General features: G+C 37.6%; 1 protein-coding gene across 4 annotated transcripts in view; it reads right to left on the bottom strand.

Annotated features, from left to right (window-relative positions):
- Positions 1 to 25,516, bottom strand: part of csnk1g2b (casein kinase 1, gamma 2b) — a 47,578-nt gene that overhangs the window by 15,608 nt on the left and 6,454 nt on the right. For all 4 annotated transcript variants that reach the window (XM_088350566.1, XM_088350567.1, XM_088350568.1 and 1 more), the window contains exon 3: positions 6,407 to 6,476. In XM_088350566.1, coding sequence (XP_088206692.1) covers positions 6,407 to 6,476 — 70 coding nt within the window. The remainder of the gene's footprint in view (positions 1 to 6,406; positions 6,477 to 25,516) is intronic.

Below are 25,516 nucleotides of genomic sequence, written 5' to 3'. Positions count from 1 at the left end.
CAACTTGAAATTAATAAAGGCAATATCTCGTGCCACATTATGGGACAGGTTTTGCTTTCGCAGCTTGTGACCACTAAGTTTTAAAAAAAATACAGCATCCAAATGTAACCGCATAAATATACTTTTCAGTACATCCATTGAAATTAAAATTAGATCTGCAACGATGAATTGATATAATCGATGACTAAAACCAATGACAATGAATTAATTAATCTATTCGTTTTGTTGAGTGATTTGTGCAGCACGTCGTGGAGTCAGTTACGCCACACGCAGCACGAGTCGGCGAACAAAACAGAGCGAGGTGGAGTGCAAACTAAGGTTCTATTTTTAAAGGCTACGGAAAATTCAACTCATTAAACATGACGGACACGGAGAAAAAAGACTGAATCCCGCAAAAGTATGGAAGCCCTCCACACTTCACAAAACAAAAAGAGTAATACGTCACGGGAGCACCATGATGGTGAGGCAGCAATCAAAACAAAAACATGGAGTCACCGACAAGGATGAAAGGAAATGGGTATGCCACTACATTATGTGTTTTATATTTGTTTGTTATTATTGCTTTTGAGTGTGGAAACGTAACATTCATCTCTGGTGGCTAGCTGATGTTAGCGTTTGCTTTTTAGCTGATTAAGAACTGCATGCGCGCGCATGCATGTGTGTATGAGATTATTTTTATTTCAGTTAAATCATTTCAAGCAGTGTTTAATTGTGCTTCATAAAAAGACCCCAATCTTACACAATGGTGGTAAGATCAAGCTTTAATTTTCTAATTTCCTGGCAAAGTCTGAGTGATTAAATGAGGAAACGTAACATTCGTCTCTGGTCGCTTGCTTGATAGCTTAATAGTGACTGCGTGTATGTGAGCGAGATACTTTTTATTTCAGTTAAATAAAAGAATGAAGTTTATTTGAGCATAGCATAAAAAAATCGGAAACAACCACTAATTAATAAAGATTATTTTCACCAAATACACGGGGAAAAAAAGCAGAACAATACAATATTATCAAACATGTGGATTTTTGCTTGTAAATGCTGAACATCATGTTATTGGGTTTTTGCATTTGCATTTATTTATTGTGCCAAAAGCTCATGTTTTTTTGGCACTTTTACATTTGCAGGTGTATTTATACATTTGCAGGTGTATACCATTGATTTATATGCGATTTTGTTTATTGTTATTTGACAAACACTGAAATGACTTTTTGTTCCTAAAGCTCATGTCTCTTAAACAACAAAGACGGCTTTTTTTGCACTTTTTTACAGAAAGTATATATTTGCAGTTGTTTAGCATTCATTTGTATGTATTTTTGTTTTATTTGACAAACATGGATCTTTTCTAGTGATTAATTTTTCAGAATATTCCATTTTGTGCACTATTGTCTTATCTGTCTACAAAATTTCAATATTTGAATACAGAAGAGGAAATTAATAATATGTTGTTTTTTATCCAATTCATCCATTACTGGAAAAAAATAGATGAATTGATTATGAAAATAATCATTAGTTGCAGCCCTAGTTACTTCTATAAAGTGGTCATCATCAATTGTGTCTTTGGACACCTCACATAAATTATGACGCAAGAAACATGCATAGATGATGAAGCGCTGTTTCTTTATAATAGTCCATCTCAATTATTTTCTGTCATGCCCCTGCTAGGAAAAAGAAAACCTCTGGCTTCGGGCTGTCTGCTCCAAACATTTTAGACACAGTAAGCACATTGGTCTCTCCTTGTCTCTAACTGTAGTCACAGTAGGGCCAACTTAGTGTCTACACTTTATACTCTGTACAAGTAAATGGCGTTTAAAACCCCCGATTTAAATGGTCATTTAAAAAACAGAATTTGAGATGGTCACCGCTGTAAAGTGATGCATCACACATTAAACTTTGGTTAAATTTTCTGCATTTGAGCTAAGTGTGTTAAATGTTTTTTTATCGGCTTGGCATTTGTTGTAAAACTCAATTTTGCTGTTTTTAATACTGTTCGCTGACAATAAAGTATAGAAAATATTTTTTGGGTTAGCAAATCGGTTGCAGATAAATTTGTGTTGGAATAAAATAATGACCACATATCTTTAATCGCAATCTATTTTTATGATAGAAACTAATATGAGGTCATGCTGTTGGTTGGTTGGTTGGGTCCCTTAATCACTAGGGTACTAGGGGCACCATTTCCTGTGGTGTGTCATGGGCGAGCACAGCCTCGTGCTACCAAGAACAAAAAGTACCTGCGCTGATATTTTCTTCTGAAAGGTTAGAGTAGAGTCCCAATATGATGAGTTAAGAATGCTATTTTTAAAACACAGTAAACCTAAGGCTAGACACACAGAAGGCAAAATCTCGCATTGTGCTGTGATATTCATGCGAGTTTGATAGTGGCATGTCTAAATGTTTTTTGCTCTCGCAGAGCCTGACTAACAAAGGGGGTCCCCCCTACGTCAGCAAAACATGATGGAAACTAGCAAACCTCTTCCCTTGGTAAAGGCTTTGGTGCCATGTGTTAGTGGTGCTTTTTTTAACAGTATTAACTAGTTTACCACTTCAATTTATAAAGTCGCTAATTCCGCAAGGCCATCACCTTTTTACTTTGTGTTTGGTTCATGTTAAGCTGCTCCACAAATCACAGTATTCAATCAGTCTTCCTCCATTGTTTAAATGTCATAGCGGGACGGGAGAAACCTCAGTCTTTAGCATGCAACGGAAGAAATGGCCTTAGTGAGTCCACCCTTAATGCCCAAGATAACCTCACGAAGGTCAGTGGGTCTACTGGGGACCATCCCATTGCACTTTGAGCATTGGGTTGGGAACACCCTGGATGGTTGCAAGCCAGCACAGATAATTTAATGTTAAGTGTCGGGGTGAAAAATCTAATTTAAAACCGATAATTTGAATAACTTAAAAAAATAATTCAAAATCGATTCTGCGAAGCAATCACAGCTGATCTCTTACCACATTCCCAGTGAAAATTTTGCTTTACTCATTGAAATTGCCACAAGGACAAAGGAAAAAAACATGCATGGTGTATGTTAACCCCTTAACTTTCCTGTAAATTTGGCGTAAAATCCCAATCCAAGACATACCCAAAGCAAATATGAACAGTTTTAGTGTCTTATGAAAGGTAACACTCTGAAGATTTGTCCCAAATAATCACTGCCAGTGCTACTAACATTGACCAATTTGACTTGGAACACACAGAAATACAAGATTTTAATTCTCGCCCGAATTTATTTTTAGTATGAAATGCCTGCAAATGAGTGTGGCAAGGGCATTTTAGCTTGCCTGGTACCATGTCAAATTTGATAATCTGAAAAACATTATATTTTACATATTTTTTAAGGGAAGATCTAGCCATTTCCAAAAGTGGCCATTTGGAGACGACATGTTATCAGCGATTAAACGTCTGCAATTGTGTATTTTACTTTGGCCAATTTTTTAGACATTTTGAAAGAGTTTTAAATGTTTACACTCTCTCTACAGAAGGCAATCAATGATTTAGCCACACTTGAATCATGAGTGGTGTTACGCAAGTTCATTTGGTTCTACAACTTGAATACCTTCCGATCATCAACACCATTATCCCGGAGATCCTGGTGGAGAAACTTGCACACCTAGGACTCTCTCCCTCCATCTGCCACTGGATAATGGACTTCCTCTCCAACCGCCCACAGTCGGTGAAACTCGGTACCCACGTCTCTCCCACCCTAACACTGAACACTGGCTCCCCCCTAGGTTGTGCACTGAGCCCCCTGCTTTTCACCCTCTACAGCTCTGACTGCTCACCGACCCACCCCACAAACACTATAATTAAGTTCGCTGACGATACCACCTTGATCTGCCTCATCTCTGAAGGGGACGAGGCGGCATACAGGGATGAGGTTGAGTCACTTTCAACGTGGTGTTCGGAAAACCACCTCATATTGAACACCACAAAAACAAAAGAACTGATTCTGGATTTCAGAAGGAATGGCAGGAATCAAGCACCACTCATCATAAAAGGAGACTGTGTAGAGAGTCCACTCGTTCAAATTCCTGGGCGTGCACATCTCCGACGACCTCTCCTGGTCTGCAAACACCAGAGCGGTGGTAGGGAAGGCCCAGCAGCGACTGCACTTCCTGAGATTGCTCAGGAAAAATAACCTAAAACAGCAGCTGCAGGTGTCCTTCTACAAAGCCACAGTGGAGAGCATCCTAACATACTGCATCACGGTGTGGTATGCTGGGTGCACAGCAGCAGACAGGAAAAAGCTCCAGAGGATCATCAAAACAGCCCAGAGAATCGTCGGCTGCTCTCTGCCCAGTCTGGAGGACATTGCCTGCTCTCGCTACCTCAGCAGAGCAGAAAACATCATCAAGGACTTTTCTCACCCCGGCCACCATCTCTTCGACCTGCTGCCTTCCGGCAAGCGCTACAGGTCACACAAAGCAAAAACGAACAGACTCAGAGACAGTTTCTTCCCCACAGCCATTACCACCCTAAACAGACACCGCACAAAAAACTGAAAACTGTTGCAAAAAAAACTACCTCACACGTATGTAAAATGGTACTCACGTACATGCTGTCTGCACTATGTTTGTTCACTGCTCAAACAGACACCGCACAAAAAAACCCCTGAAAACTCGTGCCAACACTACCTCATACGAATATAATGTTACTCATGTCTTGTTCTTGCACATGTCGACTGCACTACGTTTAATGCTCAAATTGCACAATGTCTGACCATTTCCTGTTTCATGCTGACTATTTTTGCACTATGATGACTTTGCACCAAATGCAATATTGCACAACCGTTACGATACCAACGTTATCACGACAACCCTGTATGTAACATCCCACATGCCGACATTTCTTGTGTAAATACCATGTAAATTATAACTATAGCCTTATCCCCCTTGTCTTATAACATTATCTTCTCTGTTCCTTTATCTTCTTGCTCATACCTCACTATGAATGTGTAAAACTGGAGTGTCATGCCCAATTTCGTTGTCACAATATGTTAGCCCATTTGTAACAATGACAATAAAGGTATATTCTATTCTATTCTATATCGTTCTTTTGAAAATGTATTTGGCGAAACAATTTGTAAATCTTCATTTTAATTGGTTACTACTGGCTGAATATATTCAGAGCTATAGGAGGGAATCAAACAGGCCCTTAATGGCTAATGCTGACAGTGGACCATGAAAAAAGCCTGTTATTGATAGAGAATAGGTCAGATGCTAACAGCCATATCAGAAATCATTTTATGACTCTGTTTATTTGTATAATGAAATTATGTGGCGAAGCGATTGGATTACAACAGGGAACGTCCCAAAATTTTGGGCGTTTTTGGTAAATTTTAAACAGTTGGGACCACCGGACGGTCCTGGATGCAACGACTCCATGTTTGCAGCATATCCACTCATCAGCTGACTACCCTTGGTGAGTCATCACGCTTTAATAGTTTGAGTATCTTTTTCCAGACTGATCATGTTTCTATGATGATTACATTTTGAAATGGTCATCATATCTTTAATCCCAAGTTTTTAATCTTCCAATGATATACAGCATGACATAAGTCAGGGCCTGGTCACATCGTACACGTATTTGCTTCTTAGCGGGCCGTCTGAACGTTAAGGGGTTAAGTGTTGTAAAGATAGTGAAAGTAGAAGTTAGCATCAAGTTTTGAAGCCTACATACTGTGAGATATTGTTAGTTTATCTTAAAATACAAAGAGCAAACAGATCAATCTTTATATTAACCCCGGAGAAACACTTAAATATATAAAAGCCACACCAGAGACATTTGCATGAACAGTAATAACATTAGTACAAGGGGACACTCAAGAAAAAGTGGGAAAAGCATTATCAGCAACACATAATCGAGAGTTTTGCCTGTAAGCTTTACTGCCGGCACAAGCTAGAACACAGAGGACACCGACTGAGGAAGTTATCAGAGTAAACACACCATAAAGGCCCATGCAGCTCTTGGAAGGCAATCTATAAATAGGTATTAGTCAAGGAGTGCCCTTGTGCCCCAAACCCCTTCACGTCTTTAGCATTCGTTGCATTATTTCAGGAAACTAGCACATGTCAAAACATATCATGCACAATTCAATTTGATTAGTAAAGGACAGCTAATAAAATCATTTCATCAAATAAAAGACACCGAGCACATGGTCATAGTAGTGTGAATGACAGAATGTTATTCTTCCCCTTTTAATTTTGAAGATAAATGTATTTTTACATGAAAGAAACAAATCTTGGCAGATTTAGAAAACAATTACTCTTTAAATACTTTGTGAGTTATTTTCACATGACAAAATGGGATGATGTTTTATTGAAAACAGTTTTGGGAGGCATCATGTCACATCAAATGTGACGTTAGCTGCGTTGTGTGTGAATAAGGGATAAACATTATTTTTCTTACCTGAATTTCCCAACTGTTTGTAAAACCTATATTCCAAATGGAGCTGTGGTGCCCTGGATTTAATAGGCTCCTGCAAGGACAGAAAAAGCGTAAACTGAATCAGACATCGAAAACCTGCAAATCGCCAAAATTATACATGTGGTTTACTTTGCTAAGGCTAACTCAAAGGATTTTACGTGTTTTATTAGTTATAAATAACTTTTTAGTTAAAGTTGACGTTGTGAGAGGATCAAGATCAGCTCCAGCTGGTGAACAGCAGGCTTTTGTGATGGCATGGCTTATAAACAACCTACTCCCACATATTGCCAGTTACCTTTAGTTAGTTCCAGATTTACAACTTAAAAATGTAATCTGATTAAGCCCACCAGCAAGATGACAAGGGCATTAAAGGCAAACATGAGCGACAGCACAAACACGCCCAAATTAACTCTTTTCTAAAACCTGATGAGCTGTGGAAAAATTAATCCAGTAACACACAAAAAACAAGGCTGTGCAGATACAGTACATGTTAAACAGCCATTGGTTCAATATACATTAAACAAAATAACAGATTTATATATAGACACCAAATCCAGTCTGGTTACGCTCACTTCTATATGGGCCATCAACATCAAGTTATTTTTCCCACTAACGTACCTCCATGGTCCAAACCTTAATATTTACAGTGTGTATGGAAAAAAATTCAGAACCCTTGCAATGTTCCACTCAGTGTCATTGCAGCCATTTGCCAAAATAAACAAGATCAATTTTAGTTGTCATAATGTTCACTCAGCACCCCATCTTGACAGACGTGAAAACGTTTTTGCTAATTTGTAAAAAAAAAAAAAATTAAAAATTAAAATCACATGTTCATGAGTATTCAGAACCTTTGCCGTAACATTCATAAAGCAAGGCACAGATCTGGTCAAAGTTACAGAAATTACTACAGCTTTCAAAATTGCCTAGAGCACAGGGGCCTCCATAATCCTCCATTGGAAGAAGTTTAGGATCACCAGAACTGCTTAAATATGGCAGTCCAGCCAAACCAATTGTGGGAGAAAAACCTTGGTGATATATGTAAATAAGGACCCATATATCTGAGATTCATCGATAATTGGCCAAAAATGATAATCAGATCAAATCTCATATTAGAATATATTGGTATTTTTGATTGAGCTTAATTTAAATACAGATACTAGTAGCATTCTGCTGGGATCAAAAGGAGATTTAGAAAAATTATTGTTTCCACACATTCGTCTAAAGTCCACAAAATTAAAAACCATTTGAACGACAATGAGACAGGCGAAGTGTTTCATGGTTTGTACACTTTTTGAAGGGCGAGCTCAAACACTTTTTAGGGACTTTTAAAGCCATTTTTCCAATTTGTCCAGTACAGTCAAAAGAAGAACTCTGGTGTGAATATGATGCAGAGCCACAAATACCTCTGCGGTTAACATATGCGATTTTTAATCTTGTGTGTGCATTTGCCAAGACAAATGGCTTTTAGATCTTGACTAAATCTTAAATATATTTGTGTATCCGAACAACACGTGTCAATATTTTTGAGACTAACATCTCCCCAAAAAAGTGTAGGGTAAAATGACAGTGATAATTAGCTTACATTTTCAGTTGCAGGAAGTTCTTCCCATTACAATTTACCACTGGAAAACGCTCACCCTAAATGATTGCATAGCCCATAATAAATGTCCACAATTGATACGTAATTGCTGCAATACTACACGTTTCTTCTTTTGCATAAGCGGTAGGGGGCGATGACGCTTCATGAGACAATGCCATAAAAATTAATACCAGCTCCCAGTAATCACAAGAGGAGAAGAAATGCAATGGCAACATAAAGTCACGAGAGAGCATTTTTAGGCAGACTTGTTAGGAAACATGGCAACAATGTCAAGCATCTAAAAGCAATTCATCCGAAATGCAAGCCCTTTGCTACCCTTAAAAACACATTTCAATTCAAACATTTTAAACATTTCAAAAGGATTTCAAGCACCGTACGAGCCCTGCTATTTCTGGTCTCATCTCATCTCATCAGCCGTACCGCTTATCCTCATTAGGGTCGCGGGGGTGTTGGAGCCCATCCCAGCAATCATCGGGCAGTGGGCAGGGGACACCCTGAACTGGTTGCCAGCCAATCGCAGGGCACACGGGGACAGACAACTCACTCGCTCATTCGCACATAGGGACAATTTGGACCGGTCAATTCACCTGAAATGCATGTTTTTGGAATGTGGGAGGAAACCGGAGTGCCCGGAGGAAACCCACGCAAGCACGGGGAGAACATACAAACTCCGCACAGGAAGTCTGGAGCTGGATTTGAACCCACGACAGGTTCCCATGACATGAACTGTGCCGCACAAGCGCTAACCACTGCGCCGCCGTGCTGCTATTTCTGGTGTAGTGTCATATTTACATCGCTACTTCGTTAGCATTGCCGACACGAACGCTATAATCGGTAACCAATTGGTGGATTGCGAGGAGGAACGTGAAAAACTCAGTGCTGGAGGCCAAATCCTGCAAGACTGGATCATGTTTTCCCCTGTCCTTGAAGACAGCCAGCGAGGCTGCCGCTTGACTGGCCAAAACTTTGCCCAAGCCTTGCTGTAACGAAGGCTACAAGTTCTGAGCCACGCTTCTCCGCCATCATTTTTGTTCGAGGAGGGAAGATATTTATTAATGATGCGTTCAGTCGTATTATCCACTGGACGCATGGTGTGTTCAAAGACCACAAAGACAGTCAGAATGCTTGTATGAAATTTGGAACTTTTACCCGCTGCCGCTATCTCCTGGCTTGTGTCATCATGGCAGCCTCTGTTTAGCTCGTTATGATGCGTGTGCAAGAATATGCATTTCTTAAATGCGCCCAAACTCTTCTTTTTTTTAATCTTTTTTGCGGTTTGGGTTGGTGTTTAGACTGAACTTGAAACAAGCCTTTCTTCACTTTTAACATTTCCATGCTACACTAACAAATAGAAACTAAACGAAAAAGATGCTACATGCATAAAGTCATCAATCCTGTAAAAAAACACATAGATCAGGGGTCGAGAACTTATGGCGCTTTTCATGAGTACATAAGGCTCAAAGATAAAACATTGTTTATGCTGATTTGGCTTGTGTTGTCTCAATTCTGGTATGCATGTCGCCAAGAAATCCTTTATATAGAAGCTCCTTAATAATGAATGTTCACTGTTGAGACACTTTATGATTAAAACCCAAAGACCAAACCAAACCAAACTCCCTAAAACGCCAGCCAAGTACACAGAGTAATTTGACTGGGTGAGTGGTAGGAGTGGATGGGGTGAGCAAATCTCTGTACACACTGCACGCTTCCTTCTCTCTGGCACGCGCCCACTGCGCTGAAGGGGAATAGAAAATATTGTTTACAGTAGCATTTTTTCATAAAACAACCGCTTGCAACTTGTTCTGAAACCTTTTTTTGTGAAAATGAGCCTCAACAATCTTAAGTAACTGCGGGAGGGAGACAAGATTAAAGTGGTATATTTCTTGAAATGGGACAAAGGGCCTCATCTCTTTGTAAATTTGAGAAAAAAATAGCCCTGATTTTCTAATCCAACTAAACTTGCCAATAGATAACGGATGAAAAAATATATTGTTGGTTTAATTCTGATTGGAATAAAATGTTTGATGCAAGACCAGTTAGATGTTAAATGTGAGCGTGTGTGGTCCTTCCATAAGCCTGGTCTAGCCATCCATCATCTGCACAGCTTATCCTCAGTACGGTCGCGGAGGTACCGGAGCCCATCCCAGCTGTCTTAGGGAAGTGGACACCCTGAACTGGTTGCCAGACAGTTGCAGGGCACACAGGGACAGACAACTCACTCGCTCATTCACAACTAGGGACAATTTGGACCGACCAATTAAATTTGGAATTTGGGAGGAAAACCGGGGTGCCCGGAGGAAAACCCACGCAGGCACTGGGAGAACATGCAAACTGCGGTAGCTGGACTGGGACCCTGAACCTCCACACCGTCGGGCTGCGCCTGGTCTATTTACCTACTAAATTAACAGCCATTTAAGCTACTCTGGTGTTTAGTGATGGCATCATTTGAGGCTACTAGCAAGCATGCAAGAAACATGCTTGTGCTTCCTTTATTTTCTTACTATATGTTCAATAGAATAAGCGAAGAACCTTCAGAAAACAATGTTGAGTAATTTAGACCCCAGTTTTAAGAATCCAAGAAAAAAGAAAAGCACAATGCAGAGTTGAGTTTTTGTACACGAAATCCTGAATTAAATAAAGTAGAACACACAAAACAAATTAATACAGAAAAAAAACAAAATCTACAAAGTGGTTGATTTAAACTCCGTCACATTATTGTGGAAACAATAGAACTATCCAGAAGCTTTATATACCGGTACATGCATAAGAGTCGCAAAAGGAAAAACAGAATTTGTAATCAGAGCAAGGTAAGCAACTGATGAACCTTGCACGCCTGTGTGAAAAAGACATGTGAAGAGCCTGAAAGGCCAAACAAGCAACTCCCGAGAATGTGTGAGTCCCCCATCCTTTCCACCAACAAATATATAAATGATGGGTTCAAAACAGATGGCACTACACTGTAGAACCATTTAAAACAGCTTACAATGGGAAACGGAGGCTTATGGCAGCTTTATGTAGCCTACTTAAGAGTTATCTTTATTTCTAGCAGATGGACTAAGCAATGGCTGTGTAAACGACCGGAGCCAAGCTGCGAAGGTCTGATGTAACAACTTGCATTTGACAAGGATTTTTCTCAATGCTGCAAATATCACATTTGGGATCTGTTCACGGGTTGAGAGGAAATCAAATATTGGGCCTTGTTCGGACATTGACAGGCTACACATGGTCAATATAACACAGTGGTCTTGTACCACCAGGCAACTGACCAGCACCAGGCCATGGGTCATTTGGCAGAAAAATAAATTACAACGTGGATTTACGCTTCTTCTTATTATTTTTGTTGTAATTATTAAATGTTCTTATTATTATTTTAGAAGAAAAACATTTATCATTCTGACTTCGGCAGTGTTATTGAAAATATTGTCTGACATTAAACCATTCCATGGTACAGAAAAGGTTTAGGACCGCCGTTTTAACTTGATCTTCCCACTTCATGTGCCTAAGAAATAATATATCAAATCAATGTTTCAGACAGGGTCTGATTTTAGAATTCACGGATCTATCCTCTAACCCTGAAACAATTTTTGGTTGGGGAATATACTTTTCTCTTTCAATCACTTGACCTATTTTCTTACATTTTGTACCATCATTTGATATATTTTCTTTAACCTACATCTAAAATAAAAATGTATGATAAATGATTAATGATACCTAAAAATACACACTGAGTAAGGTTTAGTCTGATGTTTTTGTTTTGTTTTTTTCCTGGCAAATTGTTCTGTGGGCGGATTATTATGGTCATTAAGTTTCTTAGGTCAAGATTTATTTAATTGTTTTAAGTCAAATAAAATATACTTAAAATGGGACGAATTATCTACAATCTGTCATACAAGATGTTCTTATTTTGAGAATTATTCTTGTTTGACTAGAAAAATTATAAATACAGAAAAACCAAATACATAAATAATACATCTCCTTTTGAAGAGTAATAGTGCATGTATGTTTTTAAAAATAAATGGTTAACTTGTGTATAAATAGCCTTCATAATATCACATTCCTTTTATCTCATATTCTCCCCTGAGGAGCCTTGACGTACCAGCAGGGGTACAAATGCCCCCACATGGAAAGCGTTGTTTAGTATACTACCATTACCTAAAATGATATGTTGCCCTCCAGTAATAAGTTATTATTCCATTCTGTTGTCACAAATAATCCTTAAAGACTGCTCTGATGTCTAAACGATCTTTTAAGAAGCCCAATTTTTTTTTCCAACGCATGCTAGATAAACATCCATATATAAATCAACCACTAATCCTTGACGTTTGAAGTAGTGTTTTTTAACCACTGCGGTCATTTATTGTCGTACTGTGTTGTGGGTAGTTCTTTAATTTGAGTGCCTGTGCGGTCTAGCAAAAGCATCTTTCGTTTGGATTAACTCTTACAGGAAATGCAATGGCTTCAATATGTTGTGTGCCGCAGGATTTTTTTTTTTTTATGAAAGAAATGTGTGTTGGCTGAAAAAGGTTTGAAAAACAGATTTAAGGGATTTGTAAAAGGAATTTTAATTTCTGATGTGATTTGATAGAACCCCTATTTAACCAATATACAATATACTGCACATACACACCATCTATAAGCAATATAGTGAGCAGTATTTTACCAAGAATGCTAGCCTGTGTCCAAGACAGCTGACCGACAGAACAGAAGGGCCCTTCCCTGTCTGACCCACTGTTTCACTAACCACTCCATCTCAGCTGTTCCACTCGCTGCAAGTTCATTCAAAATAAATTTTGGCATTACATCCTTGGTCGTGTTTAGACTTTCACCGAGGTACTGACGGGTTTTAGCACTGTGATATAACCCTGCAGGCGCATACTGGTTTTATTGGTATGGTTGGCTGGGAAAGTGGATGAAAGGATCACAGTTGACTAAAGAGACTAAAAAAAAAGTACAGTGCTCCTGCCACAACTGTCTTTGATTAGGAGCCAAGTGGGACTAAAAAGTGCAACAACGAGCCAACACAAAAAATAGAATCTGCAGCCTCGGAAAAAATTCTGCAAACACTTCAGCACCATTCCGATTTGTAGATAATGTTCATGCTATTGAATATTTTCTGAAAAGCATAAAAACTTGTACAACAGCTTGGGGATGTTTCTCAACCGACCTAACTTATTGCAAGGATTCCTCTCATAAGAAAAACTCCTAAGTTCATACGAATACGCGATTATGTCATCAGAGATTATAGAGCGTGCCCAGGATTTTGAAGGCATATAACAGACTTGTATAGTTATAAATTAAAAGCATCATTGAAGGATTAACCAACTTTTCTTGTTATTATACCAAATGAGTCAATATGGATAAAAGGGAAAAGGAACCTCAAATAAATAACATGGTTACTAACTGGCAGGGGGTAATAAAATCTATTAATGTTTGACATACAGTGCAGAAAGTAAGTATTTGAACACCCTGCTATTTTTCTATTTCTCCCACTTAGAAATCATGGAAGGGTCCGAAATGTTCTTTGTAGGTGCATAAGTATTTGAACACCTGAGAAAACGAATGTTAATATTTGGTACAGTAGCCATTATTTACTATTACAGGGGTCAAACGTTTCCTGTGGTCTTTCACCAGGTTTGCACACATTGCAGGAGGAATCTTGGCCTACTCCTCCACAGATCTTCTCTAAATCAGTCAGGTTTCTGGAATGTTGCTGAGAAACATTGGCATTTGAGTTCCCTGCAAAGATTTTCGATTGGATTCAGGTCTGGAGACTGGCTGGGCCATGCAAGAACCTCTCTTTAATGGAGTGCACTCATCCTGTACCATGTGCAAAAAGAACACCCCCAAAGCATGATGCTACCAACCCATGCTTCACAGTAGGGATGGTGTTCTTCGGATTGGACTCTTCATTCTTCCTCCGAACACGCTTATTGTAATTATGACCAAAAATTTCTATTTTGGTCTTATCTGACCACAAAACTTTCTCCCATGACTCCTCTATATCATCCAAATGGTCATATGAAAATTTAAGATGGGCCTTGACATGTGCCGTTTTAAGGAGGGGAACCTTGCCCTGCATGATTTCAAATCATGACGTCTTAGTGTATTACCTACAGTAACCTTGGAAACGGTGGACATGGACCTGCGGTGAAAATTTCAGACTCCTCCATGAGTTCTAAGAGGGAGAAATAGCAAAATAGCAGGGTGTTCAAATACTTATTCTCTTCACTGAAGTAATGTGTGGTTACCGACAAAGATTCATGGATGTGGGAAACGTGTTGTGTTTGGCTAACCCAATTTTTGACTGGAAAGCAAAGGACATTGAAAATAAGTCAAACAGAATGGAGTTTAGTTAATGCTCTTGTATAAGGAATGCACACAAAAATCTATCAGAACAGCCAGTACGATTTTCACATCACAATTCTAAAAGTAGAGGTAAGATCAGGCCAAAAAATACCACCTGCACAAAACAACAGAAAATCCTGTAATATAAAACAATAAAATAGTCATGTGTTCTTCAGTTATGTTGACAAAAAACAAAAGATACATAGAAATGCTATACACCTGTAAATATGTAAGACACTCATTTCCTACCACCTTATCCAATTATCATATTATATTTGGACTTATCATACAAAACAAAAAGAAAGAACAATAATTTTAAATGTAAGACTTACAAATTTTTGTCCACAAAATAATTTCCTTTTTGGGTTAAATATTGGTATATGATAAACATTCCCAATATTAAAATTATATAAGCTCAACAAACTGCCCCTTGTGTAGAGTTAAACGTGTCATAATTATTATTTTTCATTTTAATTTATTTTATTTACCTATTTTCTGTTTTTTTCCCTCTGTATTTTTCTGCAATTTCTGTATTTTTTTCCCTTGAAAAGTGTTAACTTTGTTTCATAAGGAAACAGTCAAACACTTAAGTTTAAACTTTCATGCCCAACTTTGTAATGATGCATTGTTCAATAGTTAGGATCAGCTTGAAAAAAACCCAAATTTCCTATTTTATCCATGAGGACTCGGGATGTATACATTTTATGACTGTTCCTTGGAAAATGTCATGGCTTACAAATTTTTAGTATCTCTTCATTCTGATGGATTTTGGGCAGAAAAAAATGTTTTCTTAAAGTTAAAATAATGTACATGTTTGTGTATATGATAAATGCCTTTCAACAACGAAAAAAACGCTAGGACACAGAATGAAAGCCAAACAGAGAGCGAAAGAGCTCTTGATGTGCACTTGCTTAATCAAATGGAGAAATACTGCAGCCCACTAGGCTTTAAATAGATTATTGCAGCTCAAATTAAAAAAAAAAAATGAAAATGTTATTTCTATAATCTGAAAATTGGAAATCTAAAGAAATGTTCGAAGAGCAAACATAAAAACTAGATAATAAAGAATAACATTTATTTTAATTATTTGCATTGCAACACACACGAAATCCTACTTTAAGAGGCATTGAAGGAAAATAGGAATACTTTTAGATCACATTTTAAGAATAAAAAAAAAAGTCACACTAAGAACAGATCTGCTGCAAAGAGTAATTTAACATAATACATAAACAAACGAGATAAAATACAAAATTAATAATTTCAAAAAATGAGAACAAAAATTACATGTTTGGACCACTATTAAAATATATAACTAAAGATAAACATGCGTATAAATAAGTCTACTAATAATTAAATATGCCTCAAACAAGAAAATACCCATAAAAACCCTATTGTGGCTAAATGAAAAGCGATAGCTCAGTGTAATGCAAACAATTTCAAAAATGAACAGATAAATAAAGTTACAAATTGAGCACAACAAATAGAATAAAAACTTGGACTCTGCTGCCTGGTTTGCAAATTGCGGCCTTGTTTACTCGTCTTTATTCCAGTGAAATATAAGGAATAGTATAAGCCTCGGACAATAACTAAAATGTCAATTTCAAAAGATGGATATTATTAACGTTGCTCAAGTGATTATGAGGGAACGAGGCTCAAGTTATCATGCAGGAATTAAATTGCATCTACTGAGCAAGATTTAAAGTGATCTTCTCATCTGATCAATTGTGCGCCCCGCTGTGCTAAAAACTTGCTCGCTGCTGCTGGTTGTGGGTAGGTACAGCACGGTTCATGCTGACTTGGCAAAATTGCTAACCTAAGCTGGAGTTTATTCTCCTGCGTGGATTAAAAAAAAAAAAAGCAACAGGAGAGCAGCAGTTGATGGAAGAAGAAAAAGCCGTGCCGAGCCCGATTGATATTTCAGGGTTAGGGTTTAAGATCATACCTCTAGCTAAAAGTGTAAAAAATCCTGAGCCTTTTTCTTTTCCTCATGCACCAAGGCCAGCCACTAATGACAATTTTTATAGTCAAGTAGTCACCAACATTTGAAAAGATTAGCCATTATTGGATAATATTTCATTTTTTTCCCCTATATTAAGCATGAAGTTGATTTAATTATGTGTGATGATAATCACAAGAAAACTAGGTCCAACGAAAAATACATCTTTTGAATACCATAGTGTGGATTGTACAAAACTCAATGAAAACACCCTTTTCGGCTGAGCTATTGGCCATGAGCGTCTCTCAGCAAAGATTATACTCATGTGAAGATATCTCACTCTGTTGGAAAAATGTGGCTGGTGACAATAGTTGATGGAATTCATTGTAGACTATTCTATTGTTAATTTTTTGTTGAAAATCTCAGCTATTTGATGCGGCCATAATTGAACCATGAATTTGTGCTGAGCTATGAATGAATAAGTGCATATTTTGTTGTTGCATTTATGGAGACTACATTTAAATGCAGTCATTTGAGTTAAATTGTAATTCGGGTTTCTTAATTTCAATTCGATAAGAATATCCCATTCCAAATAATAAACAAGCACAGGAAAACGTCATTTTCATATTTTTACAGTCATGCGTGATCGTATTTTTTTTTTTTTTTTTTTTTTTTTTAGCATTACAACACGGGCTTGAGGCGTCATTGCTGTCATGCAATTTCCGGACAAACTTCAACATGTTACCTAGTGTTCTCTTTTATTGATGTTTACTATGATTGTGTACTGTAACTCAATGCTAAATCTATTCCACCCTGGTCATCCTGGAAGGGGGATTACCACTTGTGAGACCCCTTCTCAAGGTTTCTTTTTTCCCCACGCTGAGGTTTTGAGTTTTTCCTTGCCCGCATGTTGGTTTAAGATCAGGCGATTGTGGAATTGCAATCCTGTGCAGTCCTTTGAGACATTTTTGTGATTAAGGGCTATACAAATGAATGTGATTTGACTTGACTAAACAAAGTATAGTTCTCATTTGTGTACTTTTGCAGGATATTATTACTGAGTGGTTTCCGTCAAAAGCATCGTGCCTAGCTTACCATTGTGACTGAAAATAATTTAAAGGTCTTTTGAGAAATCAACCTATTTAAGTGAGGCTCGTTAATAAGTTAGATGGCGTTAAGAGTGGAGAAATTGTTCCTTTTGTACAAAACAACAGTTGTTGCGAGTATAGGCCACAGAGAAGAAAAAGCCACACATAAATTAAGCATGCACGGACAGCTATCAATCACACGTTTAAAGTGAGGTATCAATGTGTTTAAATGTCCATTAGGAGCAGGTTGTGGTAATTTAAATGTCTTAATATGGTTGTTAAAAACTGATCCAAGTAAGCATTAGGTATCCTGCCTTATTCAAACATCTAAATGGCAAGTACCATCATGACTTTTACTGCTCATAGAAATCCAAAACGGGTACTATGAGCACAGTGTACCAAGATGAAAAGCAACAAAACTAACATTATGTACAGTATTAACCCCAAAATACACTGCTTTTTACATGATTCTCAACAAGCCATTTTAAAACGTGCATCCAGCAATGTGACAACTGGATAGAACTGCTCATATATCAAAAGGTACATATTTTATAAGAAGTTTTAGTACGAATGACCTCTTGGCCAGACAGGTAATATAAATAAGACACAGACAATGTTCATTTTTGCTCTCATGGGGCAGGTTTTTATGGTCTAGTGATGACTTTACTTTGTTCCTGTTCATTACAGTGGCCAATTAATAGATCTGACAGAGTGCTAACCCACGCCCACAATAGTTGCGGTATACGTGTATAAAAACAGCGAGCGACTCTTTAGTCACTATTCCTGATAGCATAGCAGAAAAGTTTCTTCCTTATTATGTAATCGGATCTGAAAAGACAGTAGAAAAGGGTCTCAATCCTCATAAACAGTTATATTAATGGCATCAAGGTCTGCAAAAAATGCTGCGAGATCTTCAAACTGCTTTTACTACCAAAAACTGTTGAAACACAGCCCACACACTCAGCTAAAAAACAGGAGAAAATGGACACAAAGGTCACCAAAAATAACCATTTTCAGTTACGGTTGAAAGAAAAATATACCGGAAAAACGCCAATGACTACAGTGATGATTTCAAGTAGAACGTAAGGCTCTCTTTCCGATGTTGGCCTTCGCCCAGGGAAAGTTTGCGCTTGATGTGACGGCTTGCTTTTCATTTTGCACACAAGAATGGAGAAGATGGAGAACACGTCAAAGCGGGAGCTCTTTCAAGCTTCTACCAACAATACATTTTCTCCAGAGTTAGCGTGGCCACCCAGCTACTATGCTTTTAGTAGCCACTAGCCAGACCTTGGCTTTAAGTGTACATGCTAATTCTACAGAGCTAACTAACTACAATTCAGAATTTTTATTCTTAAACACTATGTGTGTAACATTGGGTTTTTTTGTCCTCAAAGTTGATTTACTGGTGCTAAGCTACGTGTGGGGAAAAGTTTGATTTTCTAGTAACCTGTTTGTTATAATAGACAGGTCCGACTGCCACACCATCATCTTCAACATTTCCCGCCTTCACTCCTTTTCACTCTCTTACTGTCAAAATTACCCCAGAAATAAATGCAGTCGGAAAAAAATTATCATCCTAAACAAGCCACTTAATGTAAAATACCCAAATTAATTTGGTCGATTTATTTGTATTTTACATTTCAGTTTAACTTCCTGTTGCCTTTTTTTTTTTAAACACTTTTTTTTTCAATTTTATGAGAATTTCAAAAAATACTTAAACCTAGTAGCTAGTAAAATTTTAGTTGGTTTCATTATCATTTTGTACTGTGCCTTATTTTTTGCAATTCAGTGCAAAATAAATGTTTTTAAATTGTTGTATTATCAATGTTACTGTTTTGTTATTTAATCCGGTTTTAGTTTTTCTTTCAGGCCAAACATTTCAATGTTCGGTTTCCGCCCTAAATATAAATTTTAGTGCATCCATGAATTTTATGGATATCTTCATTCAAACTAACCATCAAATGACTAATATTTCTGATTTAAAACAAATTTGGGTTAGTTTTAAAGAAAGGGGAGGAAATCTCAGATTTCTGCATCTAAACTATGTAAATAGTATTTTCAACCTTCTCTGGACAATCACTCAAATATTAAAAATACACTTATATAAAACGTAATTTGGCACTAGGGCATTACAGCAAACCAGAGCTGAGAGAGAATGGCAGTGGCAACACTAGAAACTTAACGATTAACAGGGCGAACTATTTGCCTGCTGCTAGAGGTCAAGAAAAATTCCCCTTTAGCACTTTTAAGAGCAATAGCAAAGTATGGTGCGTTCTTGAGAACTGTGCGTATTGGTGTTTTATAGAACCACAGGAAGTCATTCGCAACATTGTTTGCCTCGGTTTTAGCAACATTCATTAGTATTGTCTTTTATTGTATCCTTTTAATGTAAAGTGTGAAAATTTCATTTAATGTGTATAATATTAAAGTGTTATTATACATCATACTTAGTGAGTCTGCAGTGCTGACAAGTGTATCAGAATTAAATCATCATGTTTGAAAAAAAAAAAATCCACTCAGCAGCAACTATTATACAAGTGCAGATTATCCACGTGGTCAAAAGGATAAACCAGAGATGCATTTGGCTTCTGTGGACATTTTGTATACTCACTATCCATCCTTCCCAATGATGACATGCCATTAAACAGCACAAAATGTTTGAAGAATACTTTGATTTTTAAATAACAGGTATATTGGATTTCTGTTCAGATTTAATGACTGCACCTAAATCACTGTCAAAGCAGCATGTCAATACAGACGCAATATGTTGATGCTAGCTACTGGTTCATTAGCAAATTATCTAGTTGACTGACAGTAGGCTTTCAAATGGCAGACAGTATTTCCTTTATTCGTTCAACCTGTACAGCACACTCTCAAAAGATTAAGCCAAGTAGCCAAGACACAAACTCATAAAAATGTCACTTTAAATGGTGCCAATCAATCTGTTAAAGATGTTATATGTCTGTGCAGGTCTGCGAAAACAGCCTCATGGCAGGCTGATGTAAGCTGCTGAGATTAAAAGACACTTTTACACAAAATATATCTCAAACATTTTTAGATTAGTCCGATGGACTAATGAAAGGAAAATTTCTCAATACAGACACTCCCCTACTTACGAACGAGAGATTCCGGACGATTGTTCGTAAGTTGAATTTGTTCGTAAGTTGCTTCTGTGCTATATTTTGTATGGAATGTATGTTTAAGGTTTACATAAGTATGTTTGAGGTCTAAATAAGTATGTTTAAGGCTTGTATAAGTAACCTGTATTGTTTTGTACTGAAAAATAACATTTCATAAAAAAATAATCTCTATAAATAAAAAATAAAGTGAAGTTTAACTAACTTGTGGAAGATGGGCTTCACTTCAAGACTTAGGCTACTTCCTCCTCGGTGGTAGAAAGTGGCCGAAAAGAAGCGATCCCACAATTTTCTCAACCGCATCAAGCCTTCTTATTGCACTTTCATTTCAAATGAAATGGCTTGCCTCTTATTTGCACTTTAAACCAACCAAATTGAATGGATGCACGAGATATTAAACAATGAATATGTCAAACTTCTTAGCGCGCTGGAGATACAGTACAGTATATTTACACACAAACAGGTGCTGTGACAGGAAGAGGAAGCTGGTGGATGCTGGGTGAGCTCTCACAGCGCCACAGAGGTAGCAGAGTAAAGAAGAACTACAGTAATGTCATGTACTCAGAAAAAGGTGCAAAATACAAAATCAAACTTACAGTAATGTTGGGATTTTTTTTTCAAACATTCCAAAAAAAATATTTGTATCTACCATTTTTCATAACTCGAATGTTCGTCTGTACTCTATATTGTTTCTGGCATGTGAAAAAAAATCTCCTCCCTTAATAGGTTATTTAAAGAGAACCGTTTATTCACCTCCATAAGTAGCATTGTATTAAAAGGCGCAGCGTCAATGATGTGTGCAATTGCTGCATTTACACATCCACACATAAGGCATACTTCATAAAAGGGCATGCGCTTTATATAAAATCTGCAGGCCCTCACCCTTTAACCTTCTCATGGTGTCCGATAGTGCTTGCGCCTTGCAAAATCCCAAACACACAAGCGTACAATTGTGGTATTTCAAAAATAGAGCGGGAGCAATACTACAATTGCTTTAAAAGTATGAACGGACGCACGCAAAAGTATGCCTATTTCAATACAGAGCGGGAGCAAAACTGAGTTTTTTTGTGCATTATTTAGGAATAGATAACAAAGTACTGACATTTTTAAATCATCAATCGTTGTGGGCGAGGTAAAACATGCACATAATCAAAACACAAAAACACAAAACAAAAATGAACAATAGCGCCAAATGTCCATCAAACGTGCCGGGCTTACATTAAGACTCACTTTCTGTGCCATGTGGTTCCTCAAAAATAAAGTTGGCTTTTGTAAAAGCTTAGTGCCAGCACACACCTGACAAAACATCTAACCTAAATGATAGCGAGATGATTTTTGGAGACCATCAACAGTTTAATTGGTCTACAGTTATTTCCTACCTGGATGGTTTGCTAAAGGTACCACGGATTCTATTTATGAGCACAATCCGGGAACGAATTAATCACTTACAGTATGTAGAGGTATCACTGTACTGTACTAAATTGATGTAATTGAACATGTTATAAGTGCAAAGCAAAAAATAAATAGGTCACTTGGGTAATTGCAACCAATCCTGGAACAAACATTGGCCAGCAGAAGAGAAGGAAAGGAAGCTTGGAACATCAGTTCTGTATTGCTAAACTCAATATATTTTAATATCTAGTACAGTTACATTGCATGAGAGCAAGGTTTGGTACATTTACTGACAGGTTATACAGTGGCACATAAGTTCAATGTGTCACACGACTGGCACAGGCATCACCATTCTGGCTTCACAGCTGGTGTGAGAAATGGAAGCCAGTTCAAGGCTTACTATTGCAACTTAACTGAACTCTTCTGTTACAATGTAACTCAGTGCTCAGCTCAACACTAGGCCCTTTTACACTGTGTGGTTAAGTCTTACAGAGCCCCTCCCTTTTCCCTGTTTATATTGCTCAAAATGGAGGAACAAATTATCTGATCGTGAGATGAGCTTAAGGTACTGTTATTAACTGAATAAATACATAAAAAAAAACAAAATGTAGGCATATTAAACCCCAATCATCTTTTTCAAGGAAACCTAGAGTATGGTACAGTACAGAGGGGTTAAATGAGTCTTCGGCTAATACATTTAGTGTTATAATAATCTAGAAGGTTTTGTATGTCTGATTGCACAAATTAAAGGGTGCAAGGGGTACTTAATAATTGCTATTGACAGGGAGCTATTGTAATGCACCAAAAGAATCAAACTTTGAGGAGTGGCAGTAAATTAGTTGATATATGGTGAATAGGTCACCAGGGCAAGAGAAGTGCGGAAACTGACATAAATGATCCAAGGAGCAGCAACATGGAGTCAGATTGAAACACCAATGACAAAAATGCAGAACCTCAAAATCTGATTAATTTATGGTCTCCTTTAGGTAATGTTAGCTGTGCTGAGCTCTCAGTGTCTTGTAATTATGAGCCCTGTCAAATTGGTGAAGAGTCTATGACAACGTTGAAAATTTTTCACAAGTACGCCGATGATCAACATGTGACTTCATACAGGCTCTATTTTTAATCTGTAAAAGAGACGGCTCTGCGGCTTGAAGATCATGAAAATACACTGAGCAGCCAGGAGTTGATCACTTAAAGTACACAATACTGTGTGGTAGAAAAAGGAAGTGTGGTTTAATCTTTAGAAAATGCTTGGAAGTATTGTTTTTTGCTTAATGTGGCCCAATTATTTTTTTAATAATGTTATGTGTTTATTTAAAACACTTCTAAAACTACTACAGAATAGGGCTGCGTGATCAACCGAAATCGAATCGATACCGAGATGTAACGTAGTGGGATAGTGTTACTGCAAAACACAGTTTTTTTAAAGGACTTATAGTTCCAGTTTGTTATTAGAGTGATGGAGTGTTTGGTCAACAATAATTATCAAAATTTAACAGCGCCTGCCAATCAAAAACAGGTTTTAATGGCACCATCCAATAAAGGTGATGCAAACTTTGTGCATGGCTTTTTGATAGGCTGTGTAATCTTTCAGTCAAATAGCCGGGCATACAACTGGCCAACAAAACAAACACGACAGCTCGTAACTTTAGCGGGTCGTTACATTGAAAATGGATTAATCGATAATTTTTGGACTCTGATGAAGTCAGGAGAGCGCGAAGAAAAGCTGATCACCAGCATGTGCTACCTGGATTTTTATCGCGTTTGGGAATTGGCGTGGGAAAGGAAAGCTAACAGCTAGGCTAAAAAATCCTAAGCCACCACTGTCGAACGTGGCTAGTCACAAACGCCAGATCCATTACTAATGAAACAGAAGATTTGGAACTACTACTCCAGGAAAACCGCTACATTTGTGACTCTTGTATTTCAATCATCACAAAGACCTGGCAGAGGTCGCAGTTACCTAGTGTAGCTGGCCATCCACTCACAAAATCGATTTCTTACACTGAAGTGAGTGCTTCCAGGAAATGATTTGACAAAAATGTGAGTATGCCGTTAAATGTAATGGGAAATTAAGACAAAAAAATGAAATAGATATCTAAATATATGTAGTAGTTTCCTTGTAACTGATAAGTCCCAATTCACAAAAGGAAAAATATATTCCAGAATGTATTTATTCAAAATCGTATTTAAGTAGGATATGGGATAGTAAAATATTTTATTGCAGCAGCCCTTAGTCACACTAGCGCCATTTTTTCGCAACTCTCCAACAATTTACAGGCCATCCAAGACATACTAGGGTAGGCCCGTGTGAGCGTCTCTCCTGGAAAAAGAAATACTGACAATTGTGACTGTTAGTTAATCAGGGGAAAATAATAAGTAATTATTCATGAAGTTGTATCTGTTTTTGCAACATCAACACATTAACCCTTATGTTGTGTCAGGGTCTCTCGTGGCCCATCTCAAGGTAACCAAATGTAATAACTGATGTGTATCAGGGGCCGTAAAACCAAATTACAATGGTAACAGATGGTTTATGGATGCATATTATGTTTGTTACAATGTTGTATTAACTATACTGACGCACCCCTACTTACAAACATTCGACTTGGGAAAAATGGTAGATACAAACATTTTTTCGGGATGTCGAAAAATATCTGGACATTGCTGTAAGATTTCGCATTGTGCACCTTTTTCCGAGTACAAGACAGTACTGTGGTGCTTCTTTCCGCCCTTACCGGCGTGTGGCGCTGAGAGAGGTCACCCAGCATCCACTCAAAAGAATAAATCCGGCTTCCTCTTCCTAGTTTGTGTGTGAACCTACTATACTTTATCTCCAGCGCGCTAAGAACTTTGACGTTTTCATTGTTTAATATCTCGTGCATCCATTCATTATGGTTGGTGTAAAGCAGTGTAAAATGTAAAGTGAGACGTTATTTTTTTAAATTAACCTGGAATAAGAAAGCTTGCTTCGGTAGAGAAAAATCGCTTTTTTGGGTCTCTTTTCACCACGGAGGAGGAAGTCGCCCAACTCTTGAAGCTCATTTTCCAAAAGTAAGTTAATCTTAACTTTATTTATCTTTATAGAGCATACTATCTTATTAAATATTTATTTTTTAGTACAAAAGTATACAGGTTACTTATACAAAAATTAAACATACCTATATAAACCTTGAACATACATTCCATACAAAATATAGCACTGAAGCAACTTACGAACTAACTCAACTTACGATTGATCGTCCGGAACGTATCTCGTTCGTAAGTAGGGCAGCGTATGTATTGAGCAATTTTTCTTTCATTTTGGTGGTCTTGACAGAGTTAGACCCCAGGTATAAATTGACCTGCTAATAACAGTTAAGGGTGCCAATTCATAACACAACAAGAGGGTTAAGTAGGGAAAAAAAAGTTAAGACTCCTTTACTGAAGTTGTCAGGTATTTAGGTCTAAAAGAGTGCACTCACAGATCAATTTTGACTGACATAAAAAGCAGACACAAGAACTGTGGGATCAGGATGGTTGTTAACATGCTCAAATAACCAACTGTTTCGTAATTAGTGACTTTTTTGTGAGAAGGCCAGCGCCAACTCA

Source organism: Urocampus carinirostris, chromosome 12 (assembly GCF_059441175.1).
Source record: "Urocampus carinirostris isolate Australia breed hairy pipefish chromosome 12, RoL_Ucar_1.0, whole genome shotgun sequence".
In the NCBI taxonomy this organism is placed as follows: domain Eukaryota; kingdom Metazoa; phylum Chordata; class Actinopteri; order Syngnathiformes; family Syngnathidae; genus Urocampus; species Urocampus carinirostris.
The sequence above is the reverse complement of the archived record's forward strand: the minus strand, read 5'-3'. Positions and strand labels throughout refer to the sequence as shown.